Source organism: Podarcis tiliguerta (assembly GCF_965153285.1).
Source record: "Podarcis tiliguerta genome assembly, chromosome: 2".
Lineage (NCBI taxonomy): Eukaryota > Metazoa > Chordata > Lepidosauria > Squamata > Lacertidae > Podarcis > Podarcis tiliguerta.
Genome location: NC_139535.1, coordinates 36,665,519 through 36,691,478, shown reverse-complemented (window position 1 = coordinate 36,691,478; position 25,960 = coordinate 36,665,519). Strand labels below are relative to the sequence as shown.

The following is a 25,960-nucleotide window of genomic DNA, read 5'->3' as shown; positions in this document are numbered from 1 at the left end:
TTATTTTCACTAAAACCTATTTTCCCGTGTTCTTAGCTCTGGAGCATGCAAAGTAATATCCAAGGCTGAGGTGCCTCTGAGCGGGAGAAGTGTGCCTTCCTTTGGTTACTAAGGAGCTTCAGCTAGCCACTGCTGTAGTTTTAGCAGGCAGATCTTCCAGGGACCAGGATACTTCCTTGCAGTAGTGTTCCTTCGCCCTTCTTGCTGCAATGCTGAAGAGGCAGTGGGAGATGTAAGCACAGCCTCGGCTTCAATTATGCTTTTCACAGTTGTCCTCATCATAAAAAGTTGCAGAGACAGAGGCAATGTTATAGTTGAAACAAAGTGTGCATTGAAATGAGAGTAAATTTACCATTAAAGGGCTATGGGGTGGCAATTTCTCCATGAGACATGAGTTTAGGCTTCTGTTAAACGTTGTGTTGAATGGGGTAAAACTGGCTGCTCACTGCAGGGGGGGGAATAATAATAATCCCTTGGCATATGGAGATACTGCACGAGCTCATTTTTGTGGGATTTAACAGACATACCAGTGACTCTTTTTTTAAAAAAAAAATGCTTGCCTGCCAGAAATGAATGATATGGTCATGCATGTGTAGTATCACGAAAGACAAAACTGCTGGAGTTTAGATTGAAAAGGAAGAATAGGGATCAACCAATTTTAAAAAGTGAAACATCTGGGCCATGCAGTCCCATTTTTGGTAGTTTTTTGTGATTTTTTTTTAAAGGGAAAGATTTCTAGGACAATCCAGGAAAATAAAAGCCTGAGAAACCTGTGATGTACTTCTCAACACTATCGATTGAACTGAAAGCCATCAGTGGTTCTGGTAGGAATATCACAATCTGGAGTTTGAGGTTGGGAGGCAGCTGCAGAGGAGAGGATGGGGAAGCTTCATGGCATGAGTAGTAAAGACTGGAGATACTATCAGATTGTGATGTTTCTACCAGATTTTGAGGCTTTGCGTGGGGATGCAGGAGCAAGGAAGAAGACAGGGAAGTTCCTTTGTGCAAGTGGAAGCCTGCTGTGCAAACAGAGCCAACATATGTAGATTGTGCGTCCATGTATTGTGCGGCTACGATAAAAGTAGAACTTCCCCAGTGATATTTTCTAGTATGAAACAGTCTGAGTAAATGCATGCTTGGAAGGAGGTAACACTGAGTTCATCAGTGGGACTTACTTCCTTACATAAAGGGCTGCTGACCAAAAGGCATTTCTGGATCTTCAGGTGGCAGAAAGATGGTCCTTTAGAAACGACATTTTGCACAGCAAACAAACAATTTTTTTATTACATTTGAAATAATTTGGTGATCCATATGCAGGTTTCATTCCATGCCCCACAGGTAAATTGGCTGACAGTTCAGTGCTTACAGAATATTCCAAAGGTATTTAAGCTTGGAGGGGGTAGAGAGTGTCAATTCAGCAGCGTGCCCTGGTGATCTTTGAAAAGAGGATCCAGCATCTCTGTAAACAGGCATTGGACTCAGGAAACAGACAGGCATCCAGTGAAACAGAGCAAACAAACATCCTGCCAGGATGCACCAAATTCAACAATACTGCACAACTTTGTGGCTGCAAAACTACATCCAGGCTCCCAGCGTAGCATAGGTTTTCCCCATTCATTATTCCCCTTACCAGTTAATAAAGTCGTTCTCAAGCTGTGGGGTTGGGATCAAATTTGAATGTGCTGGAACATTTGGAGGAGGAGGCACAAGTTCCAGGGTGCAAGATTATGAGTCAGGCTGCACCTTGATCTCTCAGAAACCTGTACCTGGATAGATTGAATGGGAGCGAGCCCTTAATGAGTTTGTGTGTGTGTGGTGGCTACTTGTGGGTTGTATGCTGATTTGTGAATATGCAGAGATCCTTGTACACTAGAGGAAGAGGTACATTTGCATCCACCCCCAAAATCCAGCACTGAAAACGGAGCATAGCCTTAGAATAGAGCCCAACTTCAAATGTTGAGAGGCACATGCATATAATGTTGAGAGGCTCATGCATATAATTCATATCACAGAGCACTACAAGCAGGCAGGATTAAAAATCATGGGCACATAAAAATGTCCTAACCTGGCACTGAAAACCAAAAAGAATACAATGTCTGTGCCAGTCTAATGGGGGGGTGGCATTCCACTGCTGGGAGATCACCACCAAGAAGGCAGTGTCCTTTAAGGCTTCATTTTGCAGATGAAACTGAAGAGGGCCTCATCTGAAGAACTAGATACAACTGGTCACAGATGAAAGACACAAGCAGTGACAGAGGAAGCACAAGTGATTTATGTTTCCTGTTTCCTTGTTCTTTTTGGACTTTGCATCAGAGGAAATGCATGAGTCCCTGCTTTTATTACAGCGTGGAAATAATCATTCACGCTTCTTCCACAGTTCTTCTGCAGCTCGTTTGAACATCTCAAAATTGTTGAGGTTCTTTCCCACACTTTCTCTAGGACGACTGCTCCAGAAGTCTGATGTCCAAGCTAAAATTATGAATGCTGTTTTATAGTCATGAGAAGATACTGTACAAATATATTGTCATCTTCATCCTAAATAACTTCTTTTTTACAATAAATTTTAAAAAATACAAAATCCAGTAGCACCTTAGAGACCAACTAAGTTTGTTCTGGGTATAAGCTTTCATGTGCATGCACACTTCTTCACACATGCAGACACCTACACACCAATATACTCCCTGTCGGACTATCTTCTGTATTTGCAGTGATTCCAATCTTTTCATCTATATATACAAAAAGGCTAAATGCATGTCTTGGTTTTCCTGGCAGATCTGACTGGACAGATAGTAAAGCTTGCTGTAAATTTGTTTTGTTTTGTTTTATCTCATGGAAATAACCTTTTTAATTGATCCTATCCACATATAATAGCATAGATGAGGTATAGGGTTCTTCCCAGAAATGCTATCAGCAGCCCATTCTGAAGTTAACCTTTTCCATGTGTACATGCTCACTGATTTACTTCGGATACAATGCCATCGTAAGGTAAAGGGACCCCTGACCATTAGGTCCAGTCGTGACCGACTCTGGGGTTGCGGCGCTCATCTCGCTTTATTGGCTGAGGGAGCCGCCGTTTGTCCGCAGACAGCTTCCGGGTCATGTGGCCAGCATGACTAAGCCTTCCCGCTGGAGCGGTACCTATTTATCTACTTGCACTTTGACATGCTTTTGAACTGCTAGGTTGGCAGGAGCCGGGACCGAGCAACGGGAGCTCACCCCATGGCAGGGATTCGAACCGCCGACCTTCTGATCGGCAAGTCCTAGGCTCTGTGGTTTAACCCACAGTGCCACCTGTGTCCCTACAATGCCATCGTGCCAGGCATCATTTAGGAAAACATTGCCTCTCCTTTGTCTTATAAACTGGGAAAAGGGAAAACACTTTGATAGGCACTTACAAAATTACTTAAGTCTGAGCATCACTTATCTGGCTATTGCCACTAATCCTTAATGGTATTATCTGGGTTTCCCCTGCTATATATTTGTATGCTGCCTTGGTATCTCTGCAGATTAAGGATGCCTAGAAGCATTTACAGTCAGTCAAGAACTGGCTAAAATATTGCTATAATGGTAGCAATGAAATAGCAATGGGGAGAAAATGGCTGGTACGTAGTGCCGGTTAGGTACTTACACCAGTGTAATCTCATTCATACTGCTCTTTTATACAGATACTCAGACCCTGCATGGATATTTAGCATTACCATCCCCCTTCTGGTAAGCTTAGGAGCATTAATTTGAATTTCATAGTGGCAAGTCATGGCCAGTGAGGCCTTAGAAGAGACTACAGAAACATTTCCTTGAATGTAAAGACAAAACAGATGGGAAATAACTCTAATGGGCAATTAACAAAACACAACCACCATTAATGTTTAATAAAACTGAGGGATACTAATCATGGTTGCCATAGCAACAGTGCGCTAGGGTGGCTTCCTTAATCATCACCAACCATACAGTGTCTTTGGTTTCGTGGAAATATTTCTCATAAATAAAATAAGCAGAATTTGTAGCCAAGGGGTGTAGCAGTGCATGCTGGGAAGAGCCTGACAATGCCTCACATGAACTCATTTTTTTTGTTGGCGGGGTGCCCTTCATTAGCTGCCTTTTCTGAGACTTGGAATGACCCTGAACAATGTGGCTGCATTACAGGCAAAGAAAGTGTATGTATGGCCTTCTCTGTAATTAAGCAAACTTTGAATATGCAAAGGATGCTGCAGCCGAATTCTCTTATTTATTTTTTGCACTGGCACCATCTCATTCGGGAGGTTGAATTACTAGCTGCATGAACCAAGAGCATTGTTGTGGCTTAGTAACAAAATTAATTTCTCTTGATACTCTTTCTGTGGCATTAGTTCCCATATTTAATCTGTTTTTGAAATAAATAAATAACCACAGTCGAATTCATTTCAGTGAACCATTTCTTAATAGCTGAGGCTTTTCCTCTGCTAACCTCACCAATCCCCAATTTCCAAGGGGCTGTAATGAATTTGTCTCTGTGGGTATGTTTAGCCCTTGTTAAACAGGGATACATAATGAGATCACAGCAACGTGGGGGTCACCAAGATGATTAGATTAATGTTGGCAGGGTGGGTAATTTATGAAGCAATAAGTAAATGATACAAAAACTTCCCTGACAAGCCATTTGTCACCTTGTCATATGGAAAGTCTGTTGTTGAGGCTGTTTGAGAAGCAAACATGGGCTCTTTAAAGGGATAAGAAAAGAATATATTTCTCCTTGTGCCATAATAAATCTGATAGACAAAGAATGATTGCGCAGGAAGCAGGGTGAGTATATAGCATGGAAGGAACTAATGATCAGGATTCGAGCATTCCAGTTCTATTTTCCAGTGTTCAGAGCTATGGTGTATGTTTTGCCAGGTGTAAGGTCCCAGGTTGCATGCCTAATACCTCCAGTTAAAGGACTGCATGTTTTATGGTTAAGAAGGCAAACTGCTGTTAAAAGTTGACAGTACTCAGACAGAACAAAGACCCTGTGTAAGTCAACACTATGTCACCATCATGGTGGCTGGAGTTTGCTCCTGGATTTTACACTTGTGTGGGTGCAATAGACAGAAACACAGATAAACACACTACATTTCCTTGTGAAGAGAGCTTCTTTCCTCTCATATGGTCCATAGGGCTGGTGGCACTCAATGGTTCCCCCACTATGCTCCAACCGTACAAATCACCCATTTCCCCCAGTCTTAAAATATTTTCTTAGCTTTAAATGCATTGCGACGTCTGATTTCCCTCATAATGAATTCAATCTTACTTTTTAATATCAGTTCTGTGACTTGTGCTTTTCAGTCTTCAGTATTTGTCTATCCATGTGCCTCTTCGGGTTCTTGCTTACATAGCTTATCCCAATATAATAATGGGGCTCATTTTTTATACAGATATTTTATTAAGACGTTCTGCCAGCCTGATTAAATAATCCGGCAGTAGTGGCATAGTAGTGGATTGTTGCTTATTTTTTAAAGAAGTTTTGACTTTGTGGAGATTCATGGAGTAGAATCATACAGGGAATAATGATAGCCTGAGAAAACGTACAGGGGGAGGAAGGCCCTGATTTGCCTTCTTCCCACTGTAGCAGATTATACTTTAAAAGAGAGATCTTCTGAATCTTCCGCCATTTTGTCTAGCTTGGCCCTTAACACTTGGTAAATCCCAGTGTGAGGTATGAACCCGTGGTTTCACACAATAGACATTTCCTCAGCATAATTAAATATGCAATATTTTGTGAATCTGTAACAGGGATGGGGAGAAATAGGCTGTAACCAGCCAGGAAAGCTACTGAATGTTTGCACCACAGGGGAAAGTGTGCCACTGTTCCATTGTGTGTGTGTGTGTTAAAATCAAAAGGGGCAGCGGAAGCTGAACATGGAAAACATGAGAGGAGTATGTTGTGATTATGATGTTACACAGATACCCTGTAAAAGTGAGTAAAGCACGGCTATTTCACAGTAAGCAGTGACACTCAGCTGAACTCCTGAATTACTATTTGTAGATTTTATATAACAGCACACACCTTTCTAAGTGCTGGATGCCACAAGTTAGCCAACTGTACCACTGTGTCCTGAATGATTCTATCTAAGCAGGCTTGTTTTTAGTGTTCTTTAGCCAGTATTCACAAGACATTTCCTTACTATTACTACTTTTCTTACTTCTTACTACTTTTCTATATAACTTTTGATAGTTCATAGGGTTTGTGGTCTTGCTGGGTGAGGCTATTCCCACAACAAAATTTCCAGAAGAACTGTCTGCTCATTGCATTATAAACAGATAATCTGAAAATGCCCCATATCATTTGACCCACTGATAGAAGTTATGCAGGTGTTTGGTTAATGTGAGCCGGGTTACGAAGCAGGCGAGTGGTAAAGCCGCCACTCAGCCACTCTGTCACATGACAAATCCTCCCACCCACATTTGAAACACTTCCATTTGGTCCTTTCAGGAACTTGGCAATCAGACCGTTCCCCAGATAGTTCATCAAGTTGCTCCTTGTAGTGGACCTAGAATGCCAGTGAGACTTGTGAGGTATGTTGCAAGTAATTGATTTTGTCTTTCTCTTTGTACAGATGAATGATGTTCTGCTGTATACGTATCCCCAGAAGGATGGCAAGTATCGCCTGAAGAACACCTTGGCTGTGTCTGGCATGAGGGTAACGTTAACACCCTCTCTTTTGTTTAGCACTGCATTTTCATCCAGCCGGAAGCCTTTTAGTTCTCTTTGGCTGGAAGGGAGGAGAGATGTTTTATCTTCAGGTTATCTTTGTTTGCTACAGGAGCTAAAATGAGAAAAGTATTTAAAGCGCAGGAATTTAGAACAAGTTCAGCAGCAGTGGGCAAGGATGTTAATAAAGTCCTAATGAGGCAGTTTCCAAAGAGGCTGGTCCTGAATAATGTAAACCAAAATTGATTTACTATCTAGTCAGGATTCACTTTGGTTCTCTTTGCCACTTCTGAGAGTTGCTTTAGCTAGGGGTTAATGTTGGAGCACTAACAAGAAGCCCTTCTCCACATCAACAAGTAATGAAGCAATGTCCTGTTGGACGTGGCAGTGTAAGAAGTTTTGGATCAATTTAAATGAATATGTTTCTGAAGAATGTGAAAATTATTCATTGCACCTGTGCCTCCCCAATTTTTTTTCTTTAAGAGATTGGTGAGAGGACAGAGTATATGCCTGATTTGTGAAGTATTCAGAACATTTTAAACAACAGGGAAAGTCCTGCGATACCGGTTTAGCTTAATTTCTCCACACTGCCTAGAAAGCTGCTGTCCGAAGCCGTGCTGAATGGATCCAAACCTTCAGATGTCTATTATTCTTTTTCATCCTTTAAGAACATTCACTTTTCCACCATCTCAATTCCAGAGAGTGGGATCCAGTGGACCAGGTGGTCTTGACCTGGCATTGTAGCCGACTAAGTTCTACTCTACCTATTTAAATTAAAACGCCTTAGTGATGTCTGCTGATTTCAATGAGTGTGACTAAAATAAAGTTCAACCCCTTGTTTCTCAGCTTCGGTTTCCCATTCATAACATGGGAATAAAGATCTGCTGGTGTGCTCTTTGGAGGCTCGATCTGCTGCCTCCCCAGTAGCCCCCCCCCCCAATTCTGCCTCTACAGAGGCCTCCTGGTGAATATGAAGCACTGCTGGTCTCCTCCCACACTTGTAGATCTTTATTCCCGCCCCCCTTTATCCTGATGTAGACCTTCACTCGCAAAGCCATTTTGAGGTTTGCCTCAGGTGCCAAGATGTCTTGGTCTGGCCCTGCAGCTGCCTGAGGTGATGCCTTGCTCCCAACAGAGTACAAAGGCTTTCCCTCATTCGGCTGGCCTTCCTTCTGTGTTTACTCGGTGTTATGTCTGGAGTTGGGGTCCTTGAATAATAGGCAGGGAGGGTTTTATAATGTAGCATCTTATTGGCCGTTGGAGCCGTCCAATCTGGCTCCAGAAGGGAAGTAGCCTATCAGGTGTGACCTTGGGTGTGAATAAAGGATATATAGCCTGGGTCTGGGAGGGGCCAGCCAAGCAACACACCCAATGACTGTTTTTACCAGCACACTGAAATAAACTCCATGAAACCTATGGCTGTTCTCTTGAGTATATTTCACTTGGCATGCCTCCTTGGAAAACCCATCACTTAGTTTTATATTATGTGAACACCTAAGAAAGCCTGTCTGTGTTGATGGGCACTTTGAGACCTTCTTGGGAACCAGAGGCCACCACGTTGCCCCAGCTCTATGACAAAAGGGATTTAAGTGTCTGCATGCTCTGGGCATGGATGGCTTTTAACAGATTTCCTTCCTACCTACAGACAAATGTCATTTGTTTTTAGGTTAGCCGTCCAGTGACAGAAAAGGCACAAAATGTCTTGAAGATTGAATACGCTGAAAATTGCTTAACTCTATCGGCAAGGTAGGCAATATCATAGCACTATTCGTTTTTCTGGGGGAAAATTGACTCCCTAGACAAGTCCAACTGCATCCCAAGACTTAGCTGGCATCTCACTATATTTAAACTCCATTCATATCCATGGTGTCCTAGTGGATAATGGGCAAGTGTTCAACTATAAAGAAGGCATTCATTTTGAACGTATAGCTCAGAAGACATAACTGTCTCAGCACTTATAATGAGCCGAAGGCTTTAGCTCAGCACTTCAGAAGATCTTAGACAGAGTGGAGAGCAGAAAATCTATTTCTAATAGACTCGTGGTCTGTCTCTTGATCTTTCGTAACTTCCCTGCCGTCACGCTTTGCCTCTTTCGCTTCTTATAACTTCACTTGTCATGTCCCTGAGGTAACTGGTGGGCTAATAAAAAGTCATAATTACCTAATTCTGCCTGGTGGGTTTTAGGGCATTTTATAGCGCTTAAATGAAAGAGGAAAGATTGTTTTTTTGAAAAAAACTGACAATGTAATGGAGGCCTCTGTTTACAAGGAACCTTCCTAATGAAGTAACAACTATTCAAACCAGAAAGTGCATTGAGATCACAGGATTGCCAGCAGCACAAATGGAACCTTGCTGCTATTACTGCATCTGGGCTCAGTGAAGAAAAGTTTAGGTCTTAGAAAAAACTACATCCATAGGGTTTTGCCTTTATACCCTGTCCACTAGCTCCCTTTACCTCAGTTGGCAAAGAGCAGCAGTTCAGGTAGGAATCAGAAGAGCACATGTTTAGAACCACACATTAGTCAACTACCTTTGAGCAGTTCATTCTCATGAAATAGGAATGAATAAGATGCATGAGTTGCAATTAAGCACTGTGAGAAGGAAATAGACAAAATATTAGAATTGTATCAATGCGTTGGGTCGCAGGGACCCATTAGAAGCAACTTTTAAGAAATCAGATGACCCCTGAAGTCTGCCATAGGCACAGATCAAGACCACGGGGGGTGGGATCTGTAGGCAGAGCTAGTGGTATATCTGGCCTTGAGATCTCTCTCATCTTTGTTGTGTAGCTGGCTGGAGTTAGTTCTTATGCAGACTGCAAATGATATTCTTTGTGCTTTATCTGTCTGTCAGACACACAAGCCCAACCAGGCAGTGCCCCTGTAACAACGGGACTTTAGATAGTCTTGTAGGAGGCTATTCAGCAAAATTATCTTTAGGCTGCTGTGAAACCCTGCTTAGCATTGAGATTTGTAGGGTCTTCCTCGTGGCTAGTTCCCGTGCTGCACTGATGTTTCTTGCTGCCTGCCACAGTGCAGTAGCAATCAGGGTCCACGTTTCCACTGTTCTTAAACCAGGAACTGGCAAAATGTAACTCAAGATCAACTGTTAATTTGAATCTGGGTAATCTGGATAATCTGAAGTGAATAGGCAAGGATTTCTGGCTCCCAAACTGTTGAACAAGACCACAGCAGTATGACTCCCCCTCTGTAATTATACTGTTGAATTTGGGGGTAGGGATGAAGAGGTAACCAGGAGCGATTTTTGGGTGTGAAAGGACAAATTCCTGGGCTGAGCATTACTGAATTCTAAGTGTATCTCTTTTGCACTTGGTGAAACAGGGTTCTGCTAAAAAAAAAACTATTGCAGTTTGCTCATCACTTGATATGCACAGTTAAAAACAAACCAGCTTTCACAATGAGGGCTCAGGAAGCCACAACAATATGATGATGATGATGATGATGATGATGATGATAACAATACATTTATTTTTACCCCGCCTATTTTCCTGATGGGACTCAAGGCAGCTTACAGATCAGAAAATACCTTGGGTGGTACTTCTGGTAGTTTTGGCTTGTGCATCCAGAGCTGTGTGCCCTTCTTCATCCCCAGCAAGCTACTTACACAGAAAAGATCAGTGCCAATTAACAAAGCAGCAGCCAAGTGTTCTCGCCTCACTTAAGCAATATATCAGTCCAGAAGCAGTTTAATGGAGCAGAAAGCAGATGGAAAGTGTCTGTGGAAGATCAGGCTTTTGTTGGCATATAATCCCTGATCAGATGTTCTGGCTAACTTTGCTGTAGTGCACGCTGTTAGTTTGTGGGTTCATTCTTCCCTCTTTCTCAAAGATGCTTTGAACTTCGTGGCAGGTGATTCTATGCTGCGGTTTGTCTATGCATATATCTGAGGGATGCCCCATATTTCGTGCTGGCGCACATGCATCAAAACCATCCTGTGAAGGGTGGCATATGAAAATAATAATAATAATAATAATAATAATAATAATAATAATAATAATAAGTATGACAGCAGTTGGAAGTCGTTCATCTTGCAGCAAGTAAATGTTTTTTACAGACAGACACAGACATCTTATCCAATTGACACTCCTGGCTAACAATATGCAATTTGTTGTTGTTTAGTCGTTTGGTTGTATCCGACTCTTCGTGACCCCATGGACCAGAGCACGCCAGGCATTCCTGTCTTCCACTGCCTCCTGCAGTTTGGTCAACTGTTGGTCAACTGATAGTAGCTTCAAGAACACTGTCCAACCATCTCGTCCTCTGCCATCCCTTTTCCTTGTGCCCTCCGTCTTTCCCAACATCAGGGTCTTTTCCAGGGAGTCTTCTCTTCTCATGAGGTAGCCAAAGTACTGGAGTCTCAGCTTCACGATCTATCCTTCCAGTGAGCAGTCAGGGCTGATTTCCTTCAGAATGGATAGGTTTGATCTTCTTGCAGTCCATGGAACTCTCAAGAGTCTCCTCCAGCACCATAATTCAAAAGCATCAATTCTTTGGTGATCAGCCTTCTTTGTGGTCCAGCTCTCACTTCCATACATCACTACTGGGAAAACCATAGCTTTTACTATATGGACCTTTGTTGGCAAGGTGATGTCTCTGCTTTTTACGATGCTGTCTAGGTTTGTCATTACTCTTCTCCCAAGAAGCAGGCGTCTTTTAATTTCGTGGCTGCTGTCACCATCTGCAGTGATCATGGAGCAACAATATGCAATAGTGATAGCTAAAGATCCATCCACGTTGCTGCTTTCACCTGCAATTCTTTTCAAATCCTCTTTCATTTACTCCCTATCATAAATGAACACAGTGATTGTGGGCCAGTCTTCTGTTAGTGCAAGGGCTTTTGCTAGTGCAGCAGGGCTTTCCTGTCCCTACCCATCTCCTGTGCCCCCCTAATTGGCTGAGGAGATAGAGAGAAACCCCAGTACAGCATGTGGGGGGGGGTCATTCCATCAGACAAGCATTGCTTGCCTGACAGAGCATCTCCTTAGTGCTACATTGAATTCCTCCCATTATTTCCAAAATGCATGTATATATCCAGATATTTCAGCTAGACTTGATTTAGCATTTCAGGTGGGTTGGGAGGGGTCTTGTGCCTTCATCAGCTGCATGATTATTAATTTACCTAGGGTTTTAATAGGTCACAAGATTTTATGGTAACTATATCTGTCATGTATTTCTGTTGGTGTTTGTCCTTTGATGCTATGGCCTGTCGGCTACGCAAATAAAGTCTATTACTTACTTTGAAGCTCTCCCTAGCATTCAGAAGCAGTACTGGGGCAGAGGGAAATCTACCCATTACATTTTTGTTTGTTAATAAAGGCACAAAAATCCTGCTGGAAATAAGTTACAATCGGAAAAAGCTTTCTGACAGTAAGAGCTGTTCGGCAGTGGAATAGACTTCCACGAGAGGTGGTGGACTCTCCTTCCTTGGAGGTTTTTAAGCAGAGGCTGGATGGCCATCTGTCTTGGATGTTTTAGCTGAGATTCCTGCATTGTAGGGGGGTTGGACTAGATGACCCTTGGACCCCTTTCAACTCTGAGATTGGCAATGTGAACATCAGAGGTCTTTAATAGATGGAAGCCATCTTGCAAGTAAGGACTTGGGTGAGGGAAGCACGGGGAGAGTAAATAAAGCTGGGAGGCACAGACACAAGGTGACGCAAGGTATCTCATCTCATTATGCCTCTGTCCTGGGCCTTCTTCTCACCAGCAGGGTAATTGAGTTTTATAGCAGCTGATGTTTTTCACAGTTAAGTGCTCATGGGGGTGTGGGGATTCAGCCTCAGTCAAGCACCATTGATCAGCTTCTGGTTTTCTTTCACAAAAGATAAAACTAGTCTCAGATGTCTTTGCCAGATACCGCACACAAGAGCACAGGCTGGAGAGATAACAGGGGCAATGCTGCAGGCCCAGCACTGATGCTAGTGGTGATTTTATACAGAAACTAAAGAGCAGGTCACATTAAGATGTTGCTGCTGCTGCTGTTAATTTCTATTTTTTGTCCATGCCCTCCACAAATTTCCAGGGTGGGTTACAGCAATTTAAAACACAGCATGAAAACCAGTGTAAAACGGATTACAGTCACAAGATCAGGGTGGGTCCTAAAATACATATATCTCAAGTGTCAATTCTTTGTAAAGTTCAGAGAGCTCAGAACTGCACACTCACTGAGGAGCAAAGTCACCAGCATCCTGCATGCTTTTGATACAAAATTCCCTCAGTCTAAATTTGGAACTAATGTCTTTTTGCAAAGGGGAACTTAATTTAGCTTCTTGTAATAACCATTGGGCTCATTCCCTGCCAATGGTTACACCAACCAACCTGCAACGTTAGTATCGTGCAACCCAGCAATACTTTATAAAATCTAGGGCTTCTAACCAACTGAAATGCAGAACTCTTCAAATGGCATTTCACATGAGACTAGAAAGAAGCTGGAATGCGGCGCAGGAGGGATCAGGGGATCAACCCTTTACAGATGCTCTTCAGCTTGATATCTTGGCTCTCCTTTAACCCTCGCCCACTCTTAACTTTCTTAAGGCTGCTCAGCCTACAAGCTGTAATTTCTGCTTCAGGCACTTGCTCTCTCTCAACTTCAAGACAGAGGGAGGTTTAGAGCACCAGCAAGACAAAACTTCCGATGGAGCAGAGTTTTGTGACCACTGAGCCATTTTCTCACAACTAGATGAGAGGGCAGGAAATTCGTAATTAGATCTCCCATGTTTTTGGGAAAAAGCAAATGCAGTTTTGCTGGGAAGGGGATTCAGTTCTGATCCCCGGCAATGGAGGTGAGGGGTCCTTAGGGTTCATCCAGCAAAACCCCTTGCTTAGCACTGAATTGGAACCAACAGCAATCAAGTTTCCGCAGTTTGTCATTTGTTCCAATTTAGCGCCAAAGAACAGGTTTTCTGGGGGAAAGCAGCAGGACAAAGGCAAAGCCACTTGGGTCCAAAACTGCTCAGACCTGTGCTTTCTAGGCATGAGACAAGCAGAAGCGCGGACAAGCCCTTACTTGCACATATTTTTTGTGCTCTAAATCTATTTCTTCACACCCTACCTGCCTGCAGCTGCTATTTGCCCTAGGGGGGTAAACATAAAGATACCCATATGCCAGTTGCAGAGGGCCAATTCCTATTGAAGTCCTGGCAAAGCAGGTGGAATAGTTTTAACTCCCTAAGAATTACTCTCTGAAAGCTTTTCATAGTGCAACAGCGACCTCTAATGTCTGCAGAAGTATGGGCTTACTGCTCTTGCATGCAAGTTTTGGGGTTGTCATTTTTTGCAGCCTTGAAATGTCGTTGGCATCAAAAATGTATTTTCCCCAAGGGAAATCCAGCAAGTATTTTTGTAAAACAAAAATGCGTCTTCTACAACTCGTTTGTTGTTGTTGCAATTTAATTGACTCGTTTGTGACATCTACATAACGCATTACAAATTAAGACTCATTTTGAAGCACCTCCGATCAATGCAGATTTCCTCTCCTGAAGGGCACATGGGCAGACTGCTATGAATGGGAGGGCTTTGCATGACCTCCGTGGACAGCCAGAAGAAGAGCAAGGGGAAAGGAATCTTAAGGACAAAATCCTGCCGTTAAGAAACAGGATGCCCAACTCTGACCAAGTTGCTTGCATTTCTCTCCACAGCTCATGCTCTGAAAGGGACGAGTGGTACAGCTGCATCAGTAGATGTATCCCGGATGACTACAGAGTTCACACTACAGCTGCCTTTCACAACAGTGTTGAAGTAAGAGCATGTTCCAGCGGCTTGTCTGACCTATTTGAGTAGGTTTAAGAAGACCCTCCATGAGCTAGGGACTTCCCTTGCATGTGAAGAAAGGCTCCAGCAGATTGAGTGGACAAGACCAATAGCGGGTCCAATGGTCAAGAAGGAAATTTTCTGCATGTACTGTAGAGAGAAGTGAGAGGCAGATGGGGCTTGTCAACCTGGGAAGGTAGCCCACCTAGGACAAGGAAAACTTTGATGCTCAACCTTGCAGGCTATCTTTGGGAGCGTAAACCCTACACAAATTCGGAGTGCAGTCCCTAAAATGGCTGGATGGTGCCTTGTACGCCTCCTTCTGTCAACTCCTGCAGCCAAGCTGGTGTCAAACTCATTGCTCTGCCTTCCTTTGGAGCACATCAGTGAGGCCAAAAGGGGAGGGGGTCTTGTCGTCTGGGCAGCCCAGGACCTCCATACACACTGCCCAGGCTCCTGCCCCAGGGAGGTCACTTTGGTGCTGCTAATGCAGCGGTTTTACTTCACCCCTGCAGGTGTACTCCATTATTTATGGAGACAGAGGGATGCCAACGACAACAAGGTAGAGTCCCCTATGGCCAGGCATTTGGATTATTTTCATGTAAATTGCCCTGCCAAGGCTAGACAGCAAAGGTCACCAAAGCATGTGTGTTTAATATTCATCCATCATGCGGCTGCTCCTGGAATTTTAAAATTCTTTCCAGTTTTATTGTTGTGCAATGAGATACAGAGGAGACTCCAGGTATCTTGCTGTAATGAGGCTAGCATTAGTTGGTGTTTTATTTTTGCAAAGCACTATTATGGGATAGTCCAGGATTCACAGACTGATGTTTGAATGGGTGGGTGGGTGGTCCTGCTGAGGCTGCACTGGGTGGCCTTTTGATTATTTTCAACCCTGGTTCTCTGTGCTTAAATGTGTTTTGTTTTAATTCAAATATTTATAACATGCAAGGGTAACAGACACTGCGATAATATTAAACCAAAAATCACATAAAACAAGAAATAGAGAACAAAAGAACAATACAAGATTCTCTGTACTGGAACTTGTAAATAAAAGTTGGCTTGAAAAATGTTTTGCAAGGACATAAGTAAAAAAAATTCCAGTGCAATTCTATATTTCTTCCCACATACGGTAAGTATCCCCCTTTCCAGATGAATCTACCTGTATGCACACTATTGTACAAACTGAAAGCAAACTAGCACCTTGGGAACATTTTTTCTTTTAAAAAAAAATCCCCCTCCGTTTTTTTGAGGACAGATAAAGATTTGGAATAAGAACCAATGCATTCAGTAAAAATCCAGACTGAACACTAGATTTGGTGTTGTTAATGAAATTAAATCTATATACAATTTGTTAGATGTCCTAAGACATCGTAAAGTGACAGTTTAAGCCTGCTTCACATACAATTTCCTACCTAGATGTAAGTTTTGTGCATGTAGACACAACTGTGTGCTGCATTCACCTCTATTTGCACATATAGCAAAATGGATATGCATTCATTCATGATAAACAATAGTGTGTATCTGGCCTAATTGTAGCTTTACAACATATGCATTATTTTCTTTTAGGCGATCATAAAAAGTAGACTTGTCTGGGACTGAGCAATAAAATGTTCTTTTCCATTCAATTAAATCCTGTGGTAGTCGCCTGCTGTGAGCAGTTCTAGACTCCATCTGGATTTTTAGGGTGAATCCAGAGCCAGCTCCCTACATGCAGACATTTCATGCTTCATTTGGAAGCTTTGGGAATATGCTAGGGTAGCAGACTTCGGTCTCTTGTTCCAATGGTGCTAGAAAGGAGGAAGTGACTCAAAGATGGTGTCGCGCATGCATGTTCCATTTACTGGAGGAATGGCACCCTCTTGACTGATCCTCAGAATGTTGTGGGGGGGGGGGGGAATGTCTCCAAGGCATCACTGTCTATATCTATTGCATCACTGTCTGCATTTACTGTCGTTCTTTGAGATGGCATCATCCCAAATGCAACCACTCTTTAGAAGTCTGCACATAATGCACATGTAAAGCACTGCCTTGGAGGCACTGCCTACCCCCTCTACTGCCATTGCAAGAGAGATCAAGAAGCAGGACCCACCAGATCAGGTTTTTGTGGGTTGCACTTTTCATGCTGAACGGTGAAAAGACTGGGGCTAGCACTGAATCCCAATGCACATACCCGCCAGTGAGTAGTTCAGGTGAAGCATAGCCTGTACTACGTGGCAGAGCTAAGAATAAAGCCAGTGCACTTTTGCATTATATTTTCAGCTTCGGGAAAGGCTGGGAATGTCCTTGGGTGAGAGACCTCCAACCCTGGTACCCGTGTCTCACGTAATGATGTGCATGAACTGCGGTTGTGACTTCAAGCTCACGCTGAGACGTCATCATTGCCACGCATGTGGGAAGGTAATTCGTGTTAAATCTGGCTGTTTTCACATATCTTAGCAACTAAGAGCACTCTGCTCAAAATATCTTCATTGCACCAAGTCGGACTTTCTAGCAGCTTATGACAAAAGTGGAGATGCCGTTTCTACACATAGGATTTCATAACAGCATTGCCCTGTGCTTCATGAACACAGCTGGGACTGTAGTCAAGCACAGATCAGTTTTACAGTGCTTCCAGAATGCCTGTGGAGGCTGATCCCTGACATGGTGCTGATGCTGCTGTTACTCATTTCAGAAGATGATGGGCAGGATGTAGCTTTACTATAAAGAATGATGGCCACACATAAGTGGAAGATGACAAACAATGTGGTTATATCCAGGAAATAGAATTAAAGAGACTTCTTTCATTACATGAGTCATCTCAAGCTCTCTATCCTGTCCTCTGCTTCATGTACCTGGTTTCTGCTTCAGGGCCAATTGCATTGAGTGTTGGATGAATATGCAGTGATGGCAGTGATGAGACTGGATGGTCCTGGACTGGATTAGCTTTGAAGTCTCTTTTGGATGTTTTCTACTCATGTCTCACTGGTCTGCAGAATGCATACATACCACATCTTCTGTTCTTGCAGATTATATGCCGAAATTGCTCAAGAAACAAGTATCCTCTGAAGTACCTCAAAGATCGGCTTGCAAAAGTCTGTGATGGCTGCTACACTGAACTGAGGAGGAGAGGTGAGTCCTCTCTGTCCCTCCTCACATACCAAAAGCAAAAGGCTTCTTGGAGAGCAGCACTTTTTGACAGAGACACCCATGACAGAGAACTAATTTTGTGTTCACCAGCCATCCAGCAAGATTGATTCAGGCAGCTAAGGCATGAGCTGGTTACTGCACCAGTTCTCTTTGGAGCAATTAGCTATACCCTGCCACTCCTGGAGGGAAAACGTTATACTGTGCTTGATGTAGGGTCAGTCAGTACACAAAGATCACATTTGTTCCCAGAGAATATCCTAGAAGTTTTGACTTGTGTGAAATGCCCTTAATTACTGAGGGGTGTTTTTATGCATTGTTGCCACATCCTAGTCAGACCAATGGGCTTTCGTGTGTAGAGTTTAGAGATCCAATTTGGTGGTGTAGGATGAGTGTTTGACTTGAACCGAAAAGCCTAAGCTCAGCTATATTCAGTCTTGCAATCTAGCCTACCTAACAGGGCCATTGGGAAGATGAAGTAAGGAAATCTGTGCATGCTGTCCTAATCACTCTGGAGATAGGGTGGGAAACAGTTGCAAGAAATAATAATGAAGTGCTTTGAGACTGGATCTGTTACTTGAATACAGAACAGGGTCGGCCCGCACAGCAAATAATTATTTCCCCTTCTTCCTGTATCTACTATTGCAGAGCGGCCACTAAGTGTGAGCTTCCCTACAAGTTCATCCAGGTTTTCAGGCAGTGCCTTCTCTTCTGTCTTCCACAATATCCACTACTCATCCTTCAAAAGACAAAAGAAAATCCCTTCAGCTCTTTTGGAGGTAGGATCAAGGATGCCTGCAAAAAGGCAAGGAAACTAAAAGACAGGAATGCTCATGTTCTATGATCAGTATATGTAATTTTCTCCATTGCAGAATTAGCCTGCTCTGCACATCACTTGTGTCACTGTGAGATTCTACTGGGATATGCTGTTGTACCAAGGGATATTCTAGAATGGAAACAAATAAAATGTGTGTGGGGGGGGGGAATTCTCATGTTTCCATCTGAAAAAAACAATTAAAAGCATTTTTAAACAGACTTTACATACATACACACACGCACGAACACCCAGTATGGAACCATATTTTATTCACTTCCTTGTCAACACGCTTCCTTGTCAAATTGATCACAACTGAGATGTATAAAAATGTGGGCAGCATGAACAGATTGAAATGTCACAGGTTGCAACTTAGTATTGTCCCAAGTTACCTTGCCACAATCTTCTAGGGACAAAACTCTGTCCATTTTGAAACCAAATCTGGTATCAAAACAATACTGCATTTTATTAGTAGTTACACCCAACAATCCCAGAGGGTGAAGCAGAAGCAAGACCAGCTAGCCCAGATCAAGGGTTTCTCACTTGAAACAGTTCCCCACTGTTAGTTTCTCACAGTCAAAAGAATATATGGACTCTGCAGTGGACTTTAGTGTCATTGGCTGCCTTGGGCATTTCTTATTTTTGTGAAATGGGAGATATAAATGTAACAAATAAATATGTGTTGGCCTTACTAACTTCTAGATTCACACTGCTAAACTTATCCGATTGCAATAAAAGCAAATAAAATTCAGATATATGGACATATTTACCTTTAATTCAGTTGGAAGCCTTTTAAAATAAAATAAGCACAGCAGTGTAGCTTTAAGGAATTGAAAACACATTTCAATGCGTAAACATCAATTAAATAAAAATAAACTGTAAGTAGTCCATTTTCAGATGCAGCATTAAACTATGGTTTACTGTTAGTGAATGAGCTTGCCCCACCTCCTCATCTGGTGCAGTTGTGAGATCAGAAGCATCTGCTTCTAGTTTTAAACTAACCACAGCTCCATTATATTCAAACTCATGGGAACTGTGGTTAGTTCAAACTGTGGCTTTATCACCCTTGCTTGTTCACTTACCAGGGTTTAAGCTAACCACAGTGAGCTGTGGTTTAAAAATGGGAATCAGGTGGTTCTGACCTCATTGTGGCTGCAACAGAAGAGAGGGGTGATGGAAGTGCACTAGGTTAAGGCTTGTGAATGCTCATCCCTGCAATGCTAATAAAGACCAAAGCACCCCTTTGCGTCTCTTCAGTTAACAAACTCCCCTCAACAAAGGACTGCAGTACAGTGGCAAGATACATGTGAACTACAGCCTCTCTATGCACTTTGAAAAATATTCAAGGTGAAGCATTATAAATGTCATATGCTGTTTTGCTTAATGTGGGGGTTCCTGCCAGAAATAGGGACTAACAGACACTAGGATTCAAGAGATGCCACTGCGAATATCACTAGGATAATCCACAAGAATGGTCTTGTACTCCAGTTTTGTATCTTCCAACTACCTGAGTGCCACAGCATTTTGTGTTTCAAATTATTAGTAGTTATAACTGTCCTAATCTAGCAGCATCAACCTTACTTTCCATCTCACTGAAAAATGCTGTTTTGCCAAGTAAATATTGGTCTGTGCTTTCTACAATGTTCTGGACACCCAAACCCCATCATGTGCATCATTATTCAGAACTACTGTCCCTTGTCCAGGTAGACATAATCTAGTAGTATAGATGGGCAGCATGGCCAAAGATTTGGGAACACACACCTAGGTTGTGCAAAGGGTCCATTTGGTTGCAAAGCGGTATGCTTTTAATATTCTTGCTACTGACATGGATGCTTGTTTCAGAGGTATGTACATATCTGAATGGAAAGCTATTTAAATCAGAGGGGAGGGGCACATTCTTGGTCCTTCAAATTAATCTGTTCCTTTCCAAGGCATTTGTTGTCATGAATGGTTTGGTTCTTGCCCATTTACAGGTGGCAGCTTCAGGAGAGGGCTCTTCTATCAGTGGCTATCTCAGCAGATGTAAGAAGGGGAAAAGGCACTGGAAAAAGCTGTGGTTTGTCATTAAAGGGAAAGTGCTCTACACCTACACAGCGAGTGAGGTAAGGTCTGCTGTCATTTGAGATCATTCTTAGGCTATCTATCATGTACATGCACAGAACGGGATAGTGTATCTGGGACTGATAACTCTTATCCCCCACCGGCATAAAATGGTTATTTTAAACCTGTAGGATACTTCAGGATCGATAAAATGTGCCACTGAACTTCGCTACGATCGTCAAGTGGGAGATTTCCGAAGATGGTTATCTGGAACCCAGCTTTGTTTATATTTTGCTGAGGCCCCAGGGCATACTCACTTGTACAATGAGAAACGGGCCTACTCTCTTTCTCAGAGCTCGGATCTCTGTGTGTAGCGCTCCCTCCCTCTAAAGCCCATCTCCCCTTCTGCACTGATTTCAGGATAAAGTCGCCACAGAGAGTTTGCCTTTGCTGGGTTTCACAATTGCCCCAGAAAAGGAAGGCGGAAATGTGAATGCAGTTTTCCATCTTTACCACAAGCAAACTCTGTTTTATAGCTTCCGAGCAGAGGATAACAATTCAGCACAGAGGTACTGAGTGTTTGATCTGCCCACGATAACATACTAACCTGTGGGGGGAAACACTGTCTGCAATGCTTCTAGCTCTTCTAATGTGCTCTCACTTCCTTTTTGAAGCTCTTTGAATGCTGCTAAATACGCTCAACTGCTTTTGCATCAGCTTTACATAGTGCAATCTGTTAACACAAACAGTCCAGCAAGCATTAACCCAGCAACAGAATTGGCTTGGCCATGGCAAAGGGTCTGAGATGGTTTGGATTGATGCAGATAGGGAAGCTCTGTGAAGGCAAATGAATTTCTGGTGTAATACAGTGGTACCTCAGGTTACATATGCTTCAGGTTACAGACTCCGCTAACCCAGAAATAATGCTTCAGGTTAAGAACTTTGCTTCAGGATGAGAACAGAAATTGTGCTCCAGCGGCGCAGCGGCAGCAGAAGGCCCCATTAGCTAAAGTGGTGCTTCAGGTTAAGAACAGTGTCAGGTTAAGAACGGACCTCCGGAACGAATTAAGTACTTAACCCGAGGTACCACTGTAATTGGGAGTTGCTCAGTCCAAGCATACCATGTTACTTGGGGCCAATTAGTGTTATGTATTGGTCTTAGAATGCTCCTGTAATTGAACATACGTGGGAATACATGATATTATGTTAGGATAGGTTTGTTTCCCACCAAACCATTAATGCTTGTAATTTACAGTGCAGACCTATGCATGTTTGTTAGCAGGCAATTCCAATGGTGCTTTCTCCAGGTTACATTTACCTGTAATTGTAGCCACCAGCCATAGCTTGATATGGAAGCTATGCACTTATGCAAACACAAGTGAATGTTTCTACAAATAAGGGATAGTGTGAATAAGGGATCCTATGGTGGAAAATGCATCAGGCAACTCATTCTAGTATTTTCCAAATTTCGCCTGTGTGGCATATTATGTTTTTTTAAATAATAATAATGGAGCAATGGAACATACAAGCAGGAGCTTTACGGCACAATCCTACACATATCTACTTGGAAGTAAGGACCACTGAGTTCAAGGTGTGTATAAGATTGCAAATCTGAAAGCTATTTGTTTCTACAGCTGTCCATACATTATAGCAACCATCTTCCATGCAAATAGGGAAGTGGGGAAGGTATCTGGCATCCTAGCTATAGTACAGGTGATGAAAAGCCAGTGTTGCAAACTGAACATTGTTCCCGTAACCCCAAAAATCAAGTCTAGGCTATGCATCATTCTGCATATGCGTGTTAATTCTTGCCTGAGCTTTTGAACAGAGACATGATTATGATTCTACTCTTTTTTTTCTTAGATGGATTGAAGCCATGGAGGAAGCATCTGTATTATAGCAGTTATCAACCAAGTGGACTTTGAATGAACACATTTATATTTGCAACAGCACCCTTCTGTTGGAAGAAACTGTATATATCCCCATGTGGCTAAACACACAGGAGAGAACTTGTATAAGACTATTTTGTTCCTTCCTCAAGCTTATTCCCTTACAGGTGGAAGCCTTTAAAACAAGGAATATTTATGGTCCTTTTTTCTATCTCTGCAAGTTCAAGTTCATCCTTCGCTGTACTCTGCTCCCATATAATACAGTTGCATATTTTCAAGATTTAGAATAAATGTATGCATTATTTCAAAAAGATACGCTTAGTCACTCATAGCAACTGGTTCAGTCCTACTTACTTAGAGAGTACCATCAACTTGTTTCTGTTTCAGCCATGAAGCTGAAGTATGGTGTCCTAAATTTTATTCAGATTACAGCTTCTTATTTAAAGAACTCTGGGCTGACATACCACTAATCCATTTACAGTGCCTGGGTGAAACTGTGTCATGCTTATTGGAATTCCTGCCAAAGAAAATGTGCGTAAACCACACAATGGTAAACCATTTCAGTGGTAAGGAACAAAAAGGTTAATTCAACTTGGCTTTTACATAGATGGTGGTAAGTCTTCTTTCTTACCTGTTTCATCAGTCCTCTGCAAGGCCCAACCCGATTCTACTGAAGAATACATCCATCTCCACTCCAGAGGATGTTAATTCATTGCTAACCTTCACATAAGGTTGCCTGAAACTGATTGTATCTAGAATTATTATACTGTTTTAATCGCTGAGGGCATTGGATTTTTAGTAGTAATATAGTAATAAGATTCATAATCCAAATCTAGTGTCAGCAGTACTTAACTCCAAAGGCAGAAAAACATTTAACTGTAATGTTGGCAAGATAAGGAAAGCTGGGAGAAATATTCCATTCAGTGTTTACACCAGCTCTATTCAGGCACCCAGGCTGTACCCACACCATACAATGAAAGCACTCTTGCACCACTTTGATGGCTGTGGCTTCCCCCCAAGGATCCTGGGAAGTGTAGTTTGAGCATTGGGAACTGTGGCTTAGTGAAGGATCTTGTAACAACCCTTTGCCCGTTGTTGCCGGGTTTCTTTGGGGGAAGCCATGACTATTACAGTGGTGCAGGAGTACTTTAAACATGAGTAGCAATCTCTTACATCCCCATCTTCGATGCATGAACCTCTTAAGGCACAAACCTGTTGTATGTGCATAGGCTGTTTGGCCAAGTTAGAACCCTGATCACATAAAACATCTAGGAACCTACAAGCCTAAAGCAGGCTCCTGCAATGTGTAGGGTGGGAGAAAGCAGCAAGCACAAGAGCAGGGCCAATCGCTGTTCATATGATGACAACCATGTGCATCCGAGTGCCTTAGTGGGGCTACTGCTTCATCCAAGGAAATATACGCAACTACACTCTTTAATTGTGCCACTCGTTTCAAGAATGGTGGCTGGTATTCCACTGTATTCTGCCAACGAAGCAAATGTAAGCATACTGTGGCCACTGCCACTAATGCTTCCTTGTCTAGCAAAGGATTATGAAGATGTGTAGCAGCCATTACACCTCGCAGTGTATCTCCAGTGGGTGCACGTACTCATACTGCTCCATGGGCTTGCAAGCTACCTTGCGCTAGTCACACTTCTTTGAAGTCTCTCAGCCCCACTCACCTCACAGAGTGTTTGTTGTGGGGGAGGAAGGGAAAGGAGAATGTTAGCCGCTTTGAGACTCCTTAAAGGGAGTGAAAGGCGGGATATCAAATCCAAACTCCTCTTCTTCTTGAATCAGGCTCTGATGGGAAGTATTTAAATAGCCAATGTGGTATAATGGTTAGCATATTGCACTAGGACCAGGATTCAAAATCCCACTCAGGCATGATGCTCACCATCTTTCTCAGCCTCACCTACCTCACAGGGTTGTTGTGAGGGGTATAAACATAACAAGAAATTAAGTAAATGAAAATGTAAGTGGCTTTCACACAATGTAGCAGCTGGTTATTGGGATGAGATACGTCTCCCTCAATGCTCACTTGCAAATCTGGGCTTTGGTTCATTCTTTCAATCAGAGTGCATCAGTAGGTGATGGTAGCAGGACCCACAGAAGAGGCTGATGTGATGTCATAAAGTCAGGTAATGGGGCCAGTAACACAAATAAACATCTCCACACTGCTTTTAGAAAAGCCTAGAGAAGCATTTTAGAACTCCACTGGCAGAGCATACTAAAACTGGATTGCTCTTTCAAGGGTTTTTATGAGGATGGTCCTCATTTTTAAGCCACAGAGACTACCAGAGCGAAGCCATGTTTTAGGTATGGTACCCATTGATCCAAAGGGTTTGTGCACTATTTTGCTTGAAAAGCTGTGTTTTATACCCAAGTAATGGAGAGGGGAAGTCATAGTATTGCACTAAAGTGACATAGCCTAATGCTGCATTACCAAATAACTGTTTAGGTTGGGGGTTTTAAGCATTGTGTTAATCAAATATCATAATCCATGTGGATATTGCAATGTCAATACTATCAGTTCCACCGTAGACCAATACACTGCTGCCACACCTTGATCCCAAATACTTATTTTGAGATCTTCTAGGCAAGCAAATCCAAGTAGGACTGGTACCTTAGTGGCAGTCTTTGTGACACACAGCATCAGTATATTGTGGTATCTTTCAGCAAAGCAGATTTTCATTCATTTTTAAAGTTACCTTCAAAAATTTCAGATGTACAGTAAAATACATTTTTGTTAAATAATAATAATAATAATAACCTTAGTATTTATATTATGTTCTCTGACCTGAACTCCTAATCAGACTTTTGACTGGGTTTGATCTTCCCCCATTTGTATAAAGGTTCACACCAATTCAAACACACAATTATTTGTTGTGTTTCAATAATCTATGAGTCTTAGGGGAGGAAATAAACACAGTAGCATGGATTTGTTACTTCACTATCAAGTTTTCTATTTCTTAAAGAAGATAGTATGTAAAAATGAAGTATGAAAACACAACTTTCACGTTACCTTCAAATAAAAGTTAACTTTCAGTCACTCACATTTCCAGTTACAAATTTGGCCTTGCTAAAATCATACTATTATGAAATGGGGGCGCAGAAGGGGGGGGAAACTGCACTGACAGGAACAGAATGTTAAATGCCAAATGTAACACACTAACAGTGCAACCCTGTCTGCTCAGAACTAAGCCAGTTCAGTGGGATTGACTCCCAGGTTAAGACTGCAACTTACTTGGTAATAAGCCCTACTGAACTTAGTGGGGCTTACTTCTGACTAGACAGATATAGGATTGCACTGTAAGTAACTAAATGTTTTTGCTTTGGTTTTTTGGTTTTTTAAATGCACTACAGAATAACAGTATTATGATATTTTGGTGCTAGCATTTAACTACTGTTGTATGAAGTCTGCAAAAGAACAAATAACTATTCAAATTTCATTGTAAAAATACAGTAATTATTTAGTTCTTGTTTTAAGAAACATGGAAAAATAAAATGAGAAAATACCAGGTCCCTAGGAATTTGTTGCCATTTCTTCTTGGTTTGGAAATCAGTATTTACATAAATTAATCCTGATCCTATAAAATTGGCAGATACTCTTTTAATGAATTCTAAACTTCCCATGGAAAATACCCTCGCTCTT

At 42.3% G+C, this 25,960-nt stretch overlaps 1 protein-coding gene and 1 long non-coding RNA gene across 10 annotated transcripts in view; one reads left to right on the top strand and one right to left on the bottom strand.

Moving 5' to 3' along the window:
- FGD5 (FYVE, RhoGEF and PH domain containing 5) overlaps nucleotides 1-25,830 on the top strand; it is a 144,481-nt gene extending 118,651 nt beyond the window's left edge. For 4 of the 8 annotated variants that reach the window (XM_083426929.1, XM_083426930.1, XM_083426927.1 and 1 more), the window contains exons 13-21: nucleotides 6,573-6,656; nucleotides 8,334-8,413; nucleotides 14,325-14,424; nucleotides 16,699-16,836; nucleotides 17,445-17,547; nucleotides 18,211-18,341; nucleotides 20,350-20,478; nucleotides 20,837-20,985; nucleotides 22,280-25,830. In XM_083426929.1, the coding sequence (XP_083283055.1) occupies nucleotides 6,573-6,656; nucleotides 8,334-8,413; nucleotides 14,325-14,424; nucleotides 16,699-16,836; nucleotides 17,445-17,547; nucleotides 18,211-18,341; nucleotides 20,350-20,478; nucleotides 20,837-20,985; nucleotides 22,280-22,316 (951 nt within the window). In that variant the 3' untranslated portion in view covers nucleotides 22,317-25,830. Of the gene's footprint in view, nucleotides 1-6,572; nucleotides 6,657-8,333; nucleotides 8,414-14,324; nucleotides 14,425-16,698; nucleotides 16,837-17,444; nucleotides 17,548-18,210; nucleotides 18,368-20,349; nucleotides 20,479-20,836; nucleotides 20,986-22,279 lie in introns of all 8 variants that reach the window. The other 4 variants (XM_083426932.1, XM_083426931.1, XR_014507911.1 and 1 more) reach the window with 3 other exon arrangements.
- LOC310671241 lies at nucleotides 6,592-23,051 on the bottom strand. Of its 2 annotated transcripts, none has more exons than XR_014507920.1 (3): nucleotides 22,937-23,051; nucleotides 21,024-21,149; nucleotides 6,592-6,728 (listed from the first exon to the last, which is right to left on the bottom strand). It is a non-coding gene; the product is annotated as an uncharacterized lncRNA (long non-coding RNA). The 2 variants fall into 2 exon arrangements; XR_014507921.1 differs by having other exon boundaries at nucleotides 6,646-6,782.
- Nucleotides 25,831-25,960: the final 130 nt, after the last annotated feature.